Source organism: Mixophyes fleayi, chromosome 5 (genome assembly GCF_038048845.1).
Source record: "Mixophyes fleayi isolate aMixFle1 chromosome 5, aMixFle1.hap1, whole genome shotgun sequence".
NCBI lineage: Eukaryota > Metazoa > Chordata > Amphibia > Anura > Limnodynastidae > Mixophyes > Mixophyes fleayi.
This window is the reverse complement of record NC_134406.1, coordinates 138,199,796-138,212,778: the sequence shown is the minus strand read 5'-3', so window position 1 is coordinate 138,212,778 and position 12,983 is coordinate 138,199,796. Positions and strand designations below refer to the sequence as shown.

At 46.6% G+C, this 12,983-nt stretch overlaps 1 protein-coding gene and 1 long non-coding RNA gene across 14 annotated transcripts in view; both read right to left on the bottom strand.

Annotated features, from left to right (window-relative positions):
• Positions 1–12,983, bottom strand: part of LOC142157744 (uncharacterized) — a 354,118-nt gene that overhangs the window by 131,164 nt on the left and 209,971 nt on the right. The window lies entirely within an intron of this gene.
• Positions 1–12,983, bottom strand: part of LOC142158668 (uncharacterized) — a 111,878-nt gene that overhangs the window by 17,471 nt on the left and 81,424 nt on the right. For all 13 annotated transcript variants that reach the window (XM_075212857.1, XM_075212860.1, XM_075212866.1 and 10 more), the window contains one exon: positions 9,036–9,171. In XM_075212857.1, the coding sequence (XP_075068958.1) occupies positions 9,036–9,171 (136 nt within the window). The remainder of the gene's footprint in view (positions 1–9,035; positions 9,172–12,983) is intronic.

Genomic DNA, 12,983 nt, shown 5'->3' with positions numbered 1-12,983 from the left:
GTGTGAGTGCATCTGCGCACACACAGCGAGGCAAAGACGTTTGCGGACCTTCTTGACACCAGGCCATCCTGCAAAGAAGCCACTTCTCTCCAGGAAAAACCATCAGGAACAGACTGATATTCTGCAAAAGGTACAGGGGTATTGGACTACTGAGGACTGTGGTAAAGTCATTTTTTCCAATGAATGCCATTCCAGATTGTTTGGGGCATGTGGGAAAACGCTTGTCCGAAGAAGGAAAGGCGAGCGCTACCATCAGTCCTGTGTCATGCCAACAGTAAAGCATCGTGAGACCATTCATGTGTGGGATTGCTTCTCAGCCAAGGGAGTGGGCTCACTCACAATTTTGTTTAAGAACACAGCCATGAATAAAGAATGGTACCAAAACATCCTCCAAGAACAACTTCTCCCAACCATCCAAGAACAGTTTGGTGACGAACAATGCCTTTTCCAGCATGATGGAGCACCTTGCCATAAGGCAAATATGATAACGAAGTGGCTCGAGGATCAAAACATTGAAATTTTGGGTCCATGGCCAAGAAACTCCCCAGACCTTAATCCCATTGAGAACTTGTGGTCAATCCTGAAGAGGTGGGTGGACAAACAAAAGCCCACAAATTCTGACAAACTCTAAGCATTGATTAGGCAAGAATGGGCGGCCAGCCAGTATGTGGCCCAGAAGTTGAGTGACAGCATGTCAGGGTGAATTGCAGAGGTCTTCAAAAAGAAGGGACAACACTGCAAATATTGACTCTTTGCATAAACTTATTGTAATTGTCAATAAAAGCCTTTGACACTTATGCAATGCTTGTAATTTTAATTCCATACATCATAGCAACATCTGACAAAAAGGTTTAAAAACACTGAAGTAGCAAATTTTGTGAAAACCAATACTTGTGTCATTCTCAAAACTTTTGTCCATGACTGTAGAAGCAACTCCCCATCTTCCTGAAAAGAATGGTCCGAGTCTGTGTTAGTGACCTGAATAGAGTCCAGAACTAGGAGTTTACCAGATGTCCTCTAGGGAACCGTAAGTAGGCGTGCAAGAGGAGGAGGAGCCCATGCCAGGCCCTGGGCAGACTCTGCTAGAGGTTTTGCCTGCCCTGTCTCAGTCTGGGTAGCCCCACTAACTGGAACTACAGGCTGTGAGGGCTGAATGTGTGGTGCGTTTCTCAGACATAATTGTTGGTAATTACAAATATATTTTATACAATAATCTTTTTATGTTTATTTTAATAACAAAATTTGTGCAGATGAAACCTGCAACAATAGCGATTTGTTCCAGGAACAAGGTTGTTCCTGGAACAAAGGGTAACTAAAATAGAGACAGATAATTTGCACTCCGAGACACTAAAATAAAAATAAAGCCTATAACACTGTAAAAACAGGTGGTAAAGGCCACAAGACATTAAATGACAGAGGTGGTACCAGACAGGAGACGGCAAAGAAATGGTACTCAGCCTGGTGCAGGGGAAACAGCTGCTTCAGTGAGGGAAAGCCCACCAACAGTCACAAGGAGGACTGTCCCTTAGTACTGCCCACAGAATGGTCACCTCCTACTCACAGCCAATAGCCTACTTACAATTATTGCAGCTGTCTCCCCACTCTGTCCCTGCTTTAGATTGATGCCTTGAAGTCAGCACTGTAGCACTGGGCTCCACAGCGATGTTGACTCCTAGGAGAGGACTATCGCACGGCCTGCTCCCCGCTGAACAGTTACGGCTGTGCCTCAGTCCTGCTCATTTCTAGGGAGATGTTGGCAAGCCGGTCAGTCAGGGAAAAAGAGGATTTATGTACTTACGTTAAATCCGTTTCTCTGATTCCGTCTGGGGGACACTGCTTACCATGGGTTGTGGAGGGGAGCTTGGGAGTTGGCACCTAACTAGTTAACTTTAGTACTGCTGGCAAACCCCTCCCCTCTACAATCCCCCTGCCTCTTCCTGTCCAGTTAGTTTTAACAAAGCCCAAGAATAAAAAGGGCAGTCACACAAGAGCACACAGAAGAAAAACAGAAGGGAGGGATCGCAGTGTCCCCCAGACGGAATCAGAGAAATGGATTTAACGTAAGTACATAAATCCTCTTTTCTCTTTCATCCGGTCTGGGGGACACTGCTTACCATGGGGACGTTCTAAAGCAGCCCACTAAGGGTGGGACTACTCTGAAAATCCCGCTCGTAAAGCATTACGAGCGAAATCTGCATCAGCTGATGCAAAAACATTAAACTGATAAAATTTTGCAAAGGTATGGACAGAGGACCAGGTGGCTGCCCTGCAAAGCTGGTCTGCAGAAGCTCCATTCCTTGCTGCCCACGAAGCCCCTACCGATCTGGTGGAATGAGCTGTAAGTCTCTCCGGCACAGGACGGCTAGCCTTTATATATGCTAGTCTGATGGTAGATGTAATCCATCTAGCGATGGATTGTTTTGAGGCTGGCCAGCCTCTCTTATTAGCGTCATAAAGGACAAAAAGAGAATCGGTACGTCTAATCTGGGAAGTTCTTTTGACATATATATACGTAGAGCCCTAACAACATCTAGCTTCTCCATAGATTGTTTATCTGCCTGGGAAGAAGCTGAAAAGACCGGAACTACAATTTCCTGGTTAAGATGGAAAGCTGACACTACTTTGGGGACAAAGGAAGGAAGGGTCCTTAACACCGCTCTGTCCTCGTGGAAAACCAAATAAGGTTCTCTACATGACAGGGCTCCTAATTCAGAAACTCTACGAGCAGATGCGATAGCCAGAAGAAAGAGGACCTTCCAGGTCAACCATTTTAAATCTGTCTCTCTCAAGGGCTCAAATGGAGGCCCCTTGAGCATATCCAGTACCATGTTGAGGTCCCACGAAGCTGTAGGAGGTACATAAGGAGGCTGTATGTGCAAGACTCCCTGAAAAAAAGTTCTAATATCTGGCAAATCAGCTAATTTCATATGAAATACTGAAAGTGCCGATACCTGCACCTTTAGGGAACCTAATCTGAGACCTGCTTTCAGGCCCTTTTGAAGAAAAGCTAATAAGCGAGGAATATGAAAAGCGGATGAAAGGCATGTCCTGCCTTCGCACCACCTAATGTAGGCCTTCCAGATCCTGTGATAGATGCGAGATGTAACAGGTTTCCTAGCTAACATCAAAGTGTTAACTACGCTGGAAGAAAAACCTCTAGACCTCCAGAGGCTGGCTTCAACAGCCATGCCGTTAAACTGAGCCGAGGTAAACTCTGGTGGTGGAATGGACCTTGTAGAAGAAGGTCGTCTCGATGCGGAAGATGGACCCCTGGTCCTTCCGCCATTGACAATATGTCTGCGTACCACACTCGGCGCGGCCAAGAGGGAGCAACTAGAATTACCGGCAGACCGCGAGGAAGCATGGGAATTGGAGGAAATAGATATCCCATCCTGAACTCCCATGACATCGTCATGACATCCACTGCTACCGCTAAGGGATCCCTTGCCCTTGCGCAAAACCTTTGAACTTTCCGGTTGTGTCTGGAGGCCATGAGATCTATGTCCGGAAGGCCCCACTTCCGAACCAGGAACTGGAAGACTTCCGGGTGGAGTGACCACTCTCCTGGCATCATCTGAATTCGGCTTAGATAGTCCGCCTCCCAGTTTTCTATTCCTGGAATGAAGACTGCAGAAATAGCCGGAACGTTTAACTCCGCCCAAACCAGTATTTGAGCTGCGATATCCATGGCAGCTGCACTCCTGGTTCCTCCCTGCCTGTTGACACATGCAATAGCCGTGGCATTGTCGGATTGAATTCTGACCGGGTGGCCCCGAAGAAGGGGCTGAGCTCCCTTGAGGGCCAATAGAATGGCCTTCAATTCTAATACATTTATCGATAGAGCTGATTCTTGAACCGACCAGCGTCCCTGAAGTCGGAGGTGCAGGACTACCGCCCCCCAACCTTTCAGGCTGGCGTCCGTCGTGGCTATGATCCACGACCATGGAGTGAAGGATCTGCCTACCTTCAGATGATCCTGAACCAGCCACCACTGAAGAGATTCCCTCGCCCTCGGGGATAGGGAGATCCTCTGACGTTCCAGGTGTAGGTGTGAACCCGACCACTTCGACAGTAGATCCCACTGGAAACATCGAGAATGGGCCCGACCAAAGGGGATGGTCTCGAAGGAGGCCACCATCTTTCCGAGTAGCCTCATGCATAAATGCATTGAGGGACTTGGGGAAGACAAAACCTGAGAAGTTACAGTCTTAATAGAGCTGATCTTCTCTACTGGGAGAAACACCCTCTGTTTGCTGGTGTCCATGATGAGCCCCAGAAAAACCATGTGCTGACACGGAACCATCTGGGATTTTGCTGAATTTATCAGCCAACCGTGGCCCTCGAGAACCGCTCGGGTGAGGGATAAATGATGAAGAAGACAATCTTCGGAGGAAGCCTTGATGAGTAGGTCGTCCAAATAAGGAACGACCTGAACTCCCTGCAGGTGAAGACATGCTGCCATTATTGACATAATTTTTGTGAAGACCCTTGGCGCCGTTGAGAGGCCGAAGGGGAGGGCCCGAAACTGGTAGCGAAAAGATCCCACCGAGAATCTGAGAAGAGACTGATGGTGGATCCAAATGGGAACGTGGAGATATGCGTCCTTTATATCTAAGGCCGCCATATACTGGTCCTTTTCTAGGCCGTTTATTACTGACCTCAGAGATTCCATCCGAAATCTGTTGACCCTTAAGTGAACATTGAGGCCTTTTAAGTTTAGTATGGGACGAAAAGAGCCGTCCGGCTTCTTGACTAGGAACAGGTTGGAATAGAACCCTCGTCCTTTCTGGCAATCTGGAACTCTGCAGATGACCCTCTGAAGCAGAAGGGAAGCGACACAATCCTGTATAGCCTGTCTTCTTGATGGATCCCGGGGGAGCGGAGTCTGGAAGTAACGCTGCGGGGCCCAACAGATCTATCCTGTATCCTTCTGAAATGATTTCCCGGATCCAGGGATCCTGGGAAGACTCTGCCCACTGTTCCCGAAATAGAGACAGACGTCCCCCCACTGGTGTTCCCTGTGGAACAGGGGGGCAGTCAGGACGCAGGTTTCTCCTGGATTTTGGAGGCCTGGCGCCTAGATGCAAACGAGGATCTCCCTCTAGTGGAGGAGCCTCGAGAATTAGGTTGTCTGCCCCTAAAGGACTGTCCCCTATGAGAGGAGGTCCCCCGAAAGGGCTGACAGAAAGAGCTGCCCCGAGAGTTGCGGCTCCTGTACGAATATACTGGCAAGGAAGTGCTTTTGCCCCCCGTTGCCTGTGAAATAAGGGTATCTAATTCCGGTCCGAACAAACCTGCTGCAGAGAATGGAATAGATTCAACAGACCTTTTTGATTCCGCATCACCCTCCCAGGATTTCAGCCATAGCGTTCTTCTTGCAGAAATAGAGGCCACCTGAATGGAAGAGGAGACCGCCGCTGAGTTCTGGGCTGCCTCGTATAGGTACCCGGAAGCCTCCTTCAAGTGCAGGGCCAGGGGGAGAAGTTCTGAGTCCTGTAAGGCTTCTGCCAGTTGGTCTGCCCAAGCTTCCATGGCTCTAGCCACCCAAGCTGAGGCAAAAGTAGGTCTGAAAGAGGAACCCGCAGCCGCAAAAATGGATTTTAGCTGGGATTCAACTTTGCGGTCGTTGGCGTCTGGAAGGGACGCTGAACCAGGAGCTGGGAGTAAGGTATGCTTTGCCAATCGGGCAATAGGGATATCTACCTTGGGAATAGTCTCCCAGCGAACCACCTCTTCTTCCTGTAGGGGATACAGGGAAGAGAATCTCCTAGGAATAGAAAACCTTCTTTCAGGCTGTTTCCATGCCCCTTCGGCAATAACCCTAAGCTCAGCAGAAGAGGGAAAATGGCTGGCCTTTCTCTTATCCTTCTTAAAGAGGCTCCCGTCTCTGGGGGTAAGATCCTCCGGTTCAGGGAGGTCCAACGCTTGTCTAACCGCTAAAACCAAATCATTAACAAATTGGTTTTTGGGATAGTCTTCCTGTTGCAATTGGAGTAATTGGTCAGAATCTGAATACATTTCCCCCTCTTCCTCAGAACCCTCCTCAGAGTCTGATAGGACCACAAGGGGATTTACTGATCTAAGTCTCCTTCTTTTAGCAGGCGGGGTATTAGCGGTATCAAGCAACAGGTTTAGCTTGTTCAAGCCCTTTAAAAATGCTGTAGACCATGCCGGGTCTGTAAGAACAGGGGCTGGGTCAGGCTGCAATGAGGAAGGTCCTGGCAAACCCGCTGCACTAGAACCTGAGGAAGCCGGGAGGTCTGACTGTGGGTTAGCATTACTAGCCACCGAAGTTGCTACAGTAGATAACAACTGATTAGACTGGAAAACCATCTGAGCTAAGGAGGAGACCGACTGCGTCAGGGAGGCCACCCAGGCCGGTTCCTCCGTCAGTGGGGCCGAAACCTGCTGGGTATGCACAGTGGGGACCCCTGCTTTGCATGCAGAGCAGAGCGCCAAAGGGTCCTTCTGGCCACACGGTAATTTTACATGACATTTTGAGCATGTGAAGTATTTAGCCATGGGGCCCTTTCCCTTATCGGTCATCTTATAAAGGAAGGTACACCAAACACACAGAGTAAAATATGACTAGCTGAGCACAGAGAAAAATGGAGAGAGATAGAGAGAGCAAGTATATAAATGTGTAGGAACAGGTATGAAAACAAGTAATCAACAGATATTTTATAAAAGTTGTACTTGTAAAAAATTAATACCACCAATATATATATAAACCAGTAGGAGACTATAATGTAAATCCTACTGGCCCAGTTATTAAACATTAGAAGTGTGTAATAAAGGTGATACTTAGCCAATAGGCCACAGAAGGGGAGAAGTTCAACAGCAGTTTGTCCTGTGCCTGCTCCCTGCGTCCTGTTCCTCTTCCCGGGCTTCTCTTGGCGCCAGAAGGCTGGGAAAGACCATCTCTCTCAGGAAGGTGGGGGGAACTCTATTCTGTAGCTCCCCCCCCTTCAGTAACTGCTGCTTTGCAGCTATTTTTAGGATAAATTGAAAAAAACATGGAGCCTGATAAAAAAAGCTCCAAGCGTGGCAGAGTAGTGGAGACCTCTAGGACAGAGGTCTCCGCAGCGATAGTTACCCGGCGCCCCCCTCCTATGTATGAGGGGGGAATCGTGGTATGGCCCCCTCTCCTCCTTCTCCGTCTAGCGCTGGCTGTCAGAAAAAATAAAATGGCCGCCGGCGTTTGTCCGCTGACGATAACCGGCACTCTCTGCCTGTAATGTAATGTCCGTGAGACCTTTGTTCACTCCTCAATCAGGCACCTCTAGACTTTCCAAATATATACCATCTGGCAAACGGATGCCTGCGCTGCTGAAGCTGTGAGTGTGTTCTCTATAGTAGAACACACTCCAGCGCTGCCACTGTTGAAGGAAAAAACCCTAAAAAAAGGAAATAAAATAAAGTAAATCTATAAAATTTACCTAAGTACTAAAAACACTGCCCCAACTCCAGGGCACCTAAAAAAAACTGGACAGGAAGAGGCAGGGGGATTGTAGAGGGGAGGGGTTTGCCAGCAGTACTAAAGTTAACTAGTTAGGTGCCAACTCCCAAGCTCCCCTCCACAACCCATGGTAAGCAGTGTCCCCCAGACCGGATGAAAGAGAAAGAGGCTTTATACACTTCACTCCCGTAAGCCCCTACAGTGTAAAACTTAACAGATCCCCTTGTATAGAGGGGACGGCCGGCAGAGAGTGTGTGTCAAAGGTGAATGAGGCAGACAGGTTGCACACTCCGACGCAGGAACCCAGAGTGAAGGAAACAGGCTATTCACTCACTGGGTCTTAAAAATAGGTCTCTGCGATGACACAGAAAATGTAGGAGAAAAATAAAACCGGATTAAAAAGATATATAGGCAGGAGCCCATACAAATATGTCTTACTACCTAGCACTTTAACTAAAACAGAGGTTGCTTCCAGATAGGAGGGGCATAGTAAGGGAGAAGTGTACACTCAAATAATTATGTTTAAAGTGCCTTTGCACTTAGACCGCCTTCTATACCCTGAAGTGTCTCAGTAAACCACAATGGCAGGAAAGAGAAATGTCATCTTTCAGTTCAATGGCTCGAAAATGGTCACAAGGCTCATTGAAACAGGAACTTCTGCCTGCAAATTTATTGATTGCTTATGGATGATTTTTTTTTTAAGTAAATTGTATGTGTATTAATAACTTTACATTGCAATAAGAAAAGCCGTATTATATAAGATTCTCCAAAACTATCACACGCACACTTTAAATTATCCCCAAGGGGAAAAATGTATAAAAATCAGCAGATTCTGCAAGTCGCCCGATATTCTGCAACTTGCAAAATGCAGATTGATACATTTACCTCCAAATCTTAGAATTCACAAATGAAGGTAAAATGCATTGTTAAGGGTAAACATGATAATCCACTGCCTCCATTTAAAAAAATAAAAAAAGTACCCCCTGCTCCATTACAGACAAATACGTTCAAATAGCATCCACTACATATCAAAAGCTAAAAAAATTCAGGTAGTATGACATCACTGGCCCTATATATGAATCCCATTCCACATAGTGCATTTCTGATGCCTTTAGAGAAACAGCTGCTTTCCAACATGGCAACCTTGCACAGAGGTGTGAAAGAGAGCATGGTGGCATTATTAAATTCTAATCACTTATTTCATGTGTAGTGCACAACTCTGTTTCTTGTTTCTACATTTGGATATATATTAAAGTTGAACAAAGAAAAATAAATCTAAACAAAAGCTGCTGGAAAGCAGCAGAAGTTGACATTTACTTGGGGTGGGGGGTAACAAAATGGGTGTGGCTTAATGGGTGCAAAGACTATGCATTTGGTGAGCAAGTAACCTACTGTAAACACCTAAGCAGGCATACATTTCATAAATAAAAATAGCCCCATCACCAAGAAAGTAGTCTGAAAAAAGGAAGTTGTGTTGCAAAATCCTTTTAACAAAATATTTTGTAATCTATATTATTTTTTCCAAACAAGCTTAACGTACAAAAACACAATTTTTTTTTGTACATTTTAAAATTACCTTGTGGTCCTCTATTAGTGGGTGGTGGCATTTGGTTCTGCTGGACTGGATTCTGCAATCCCATCCTCTCTCTAGAAATATTCTGCATCAATGACATGGCCACATCCTTTGCCCTGGCTACTCTAACAGGAAAGAGCTAAAAATAAACAAGAAAACAGAATTCAGTCTTACACGTGCTGACATTTTAATTGATAAGACGCATCAAATAAACATCAAGGCAAACTGAAGCGTAAAACGCAAACTAAAATACCTGTTAACATTATTCATATAAAACAAAAAGACAAGATGTAGAGAGAGACAGAAAGAAAAAACCCAGAAAAAACAAACTGTTCTCCAACAAACACCAGATAAATGTGAAAGAACCAGAACAAAAACAAAAAGGTGGCGTTTCCCATTGGATTCAGAGAAAAGGAATTAACGCAAGTACAAAAAAAAACAAACAAAAAAAAAAAGCAAAAAGGGGATTTTTATACTCACGATAAATCCATTTCTCTGATCCCATCTGTGGGACACTGCTACCATGGGGTTGTAAGAGGGGAGTTAAGTTTGGCACTTTACCTTGTTAATGTATCATGCTGACAAACCCCTGCCCTCTGCAACCCCCCTGTAGCCTCTTCAGTTTAAGTATAAAGCCCCAAGGAAAGCTAGTCAACCAACCAGAGACCAAACAGCAGAATAGTATGGAGGGAACGTAGTGTCCCCCAGGTGGAATCAGAGAAACAGATTTATTGAGAGTATAAGAATCCTCTTTTCTCTTTCATCCTATCTTGGGAATACTGCTACCATAGAGACATTCTAAAGCAGCCCCCTTAAGGGAGGGAGCACTCTGACAGCCTGGCACATAGAGCACTACGGCCAAAACTGCCGTCTGCAGATGCAAATACACTGAATTGATAACATTTTGTAAACGTATGGACCGAGGAGCAAGTGGCTGCTCTGCATAACTGGTTCGCTGAGGTCCTATTTCGCGCAGCCCAGGACGCCCCCACCGAATGGGTAGAATGAGCAACAATATGATCTGGCACAGGTCGGTTAGCATTGATATAAGCCTGCTTAATAGTCTATGTAAGACACTTAGCAACTGATTGCTCAGAGGCCGGCCATCCTCTCTTGAGGAGTCAAATAAAATAAATAAGGAATCCGTGTAGCAAATCTTTGATGTCCTATGGACATAGATTCTGAGCTCTGACCACATCCAGAAACTCCACAGAGCAAGTTCCTGAAGATTGTGGCATCTCTGTAAACACCGGAACTACTATATCTTGGTTAACATGAAAACTGGAGACCACTTTAGGCAGGAAAGTAGTAACTGTTCTGAGAACCGCCCTATCATCGTTTAAGACAAGATATGGTTAGCGACATGAGAGTGCCCCCAATTGGGAAACTCTACGAGCCAATGCAATAGCTAGTAGAAACGCAACCTTCCATGTTAAGAACCGTAATTCCGCAGTATGTGAAAGTTCAAAGGGAGGCCCTTTAAGCATATTAAGGACCAGGTTAAGATCCCAGGGTGCTGTTGGCAGAACATATGGAGGTTGGCTACGCAGGACTCCCTGCAGGAAGGTCCTGACGTCCGGTGGCGTTGTCGGACTGCAGACGGACCGGGTGCCCCTGAGGGATGGTCTGGCCGCCCTATAAGGCCACTAGCATGGTTTTCAGTTCCAGTAAGTTGATGGGGTACAGAGGTCTTCTGAGTAGACCAAAGTCTCTGAAGTCACAAATGAAGGACCACAGCCCCCCATCCCTGTAGGCTGGCATCTGTGGATACTAAGATCCAGGACCATGGGGCAAAGGACCTGTCGACTACCAAATTGTCCTGGACCATCCATCATCTGAGGAATTGTCTTTCCTCTGGTGACAAGCGTATCAGTTGACGTATTAATTTTTGATGGGCTCTTGACCAATTTTTTAAGAGGTTTCAGTGAAAGCAGCGAGAGTGAAGTCAACCATAAGGAAGAGTCTCGAAGGTCGACACCATCTTTCCTAGTAAGGTGCATGCATAAGAGGACCGACGGTCTGTGGCAGGTCAGAACTCGTGTTGTGTCCCGCAAGGATCGAGATTTGTCCTCTGGAAGGAATACCTTTTGTTTGTTCATTTCCATTATTAGTCCCAGAAAGGACATTCTCTGACATGGAGTTAACTGGGATTTGGACCAATTTACCCGTGCCTCTCCAGGATCCTGATGGTGAGCTGCAGGTGCTGGTCTGGCAGGTGAGAAGAGGCAGCCTTGATTAGTAGATCGTCCAGGTATGGCACTACTTGCACTCCTCTTCGTGCTGTTGAGAGGTCGAATGGGAGAGCTCTGAACTGGTAGTGAGAAGGTCCCACTGTGAATCTGAGAAAGGCCTTACGTGCCTTCCAGGTAGGTATGTAGAGATAGGAGTCTTTGATGCCTATTGACGCCATGAACTGGTTTGCTTCCAGTCCATTGATAAATCGACCTGAGGGATGTCATTCGAAATCTGTCCGTCTGCAGGTGTAGGTTCAACTGTTTTAGGTTCAGAATAGGGCGGAAAAAGCTACCTAGCATTAGGACCAAAAAAAGAGGCTGGAGTAGAATCCTTGTTTTTTTTGGTGTTCCGGAACTTTGCAGGTGACTCCCGCAGAAAGAGCCAACACAGAGGAGCATTGCCTGTCTTCTTTGTGGGTTGCGGGAAAAGTTGGTTGCGAAAAAATCATGAGGGACTGGACCTGACAGGGCTATTATGTATCCTCTCGTCATTATCCCGCAAATCCAATGGTCATCCGAGGACTCTGCCCACTAATCTTTAAACAGAAGCAGACATCTCCCCACTCCCTCCGTGAGAAGGGGAGAGGGGGGGTGGGGTGGAAGACACCGTCAAACTGCCAGCTTATCCGGGAGTTTTGGAGATGGGCGATTAATGGGGGAGGAGGAGGAAGACCTACCTTGGTGTAAGTGTCCTCTGGTGCCAGATGGTCTGGACCCGTGTGTCTGGCCCCTGGCCAGCTGATTTACCCCCAGAAAGGGCTGTCTAAATGAGCCAAACCTCGGTGCCCTATGTTTTGGGACATTGACTGGAAGGAAGGTACTTTTGCCAACTGTGGCCTGGCAAATTATGCTGTCCAATTCAGGCCCGAATGTCCCTTACTCAGTTGGAGTGTTAGATTCCAGGGATTTCATTTGATTCAATGTCTGCATCTCAAGACCTCGAACATAGGGTCCTCCTGGCTGCGACTGCCGCTGCGGAAACCAAGGAGGGGATGGAGGCTGCATTTTGGGCAGCCTCGTATAAGTATCCTGAAAGCCTATGTTTCCACAGGTAAATGAATTGCCTTCCGCAATGTAAATGGACTTTAAAAATGACTATTTTACGATCAGTAGAATCTTGCAGGGTGACTGTCTCTGTAACAGGAGTGTGATGTGAGAAGCTAAGCGGCTTATTCCCAACGGTTTAAATCTTCTTGTAACGGCTATAGAGCAAGGAACCTTCGTGGAATAATGAACCTGCGATCAAGTGGTTTCCAGAATGCTTCTGTGATTACTTTCAGCTCCACTGATGGAGAAAAGAAGATTGCCCATCTCTTGACCTTTTTAAAAAGACTTTGATCTGTAGTTCTTGTCCCTTCTAGGTCTAGAAGACCTAATGCCTGTCGGACTGCTACCACCAGGTCGTCAATCCCAATATCTCGCAGATCCCTCTGGGTCTGTAACCTGTGCGGAATCAGAATCCTCTATAAGCTTTCCTTCCTCTTCTAAGGATCTCTCAGAAACAGAGGGGGCAGAAAAAGTGGCTAGCGGATCTGTCTCACTTTTTCTTGGGAAAAGGTCTTGGCACGTCCAAGAAACTGTGTAACCGATCTAGGCCTCTGACCAAGAATGTGGACCAAACTGGTTTTGCTGTAGGAGGGGCTTGAGGAGAGGATGGATCCCCCATCTGTCCTAAAACAGACTCGGTGGTCCCCGTGGTTCCGCCTATTAGGGGTTC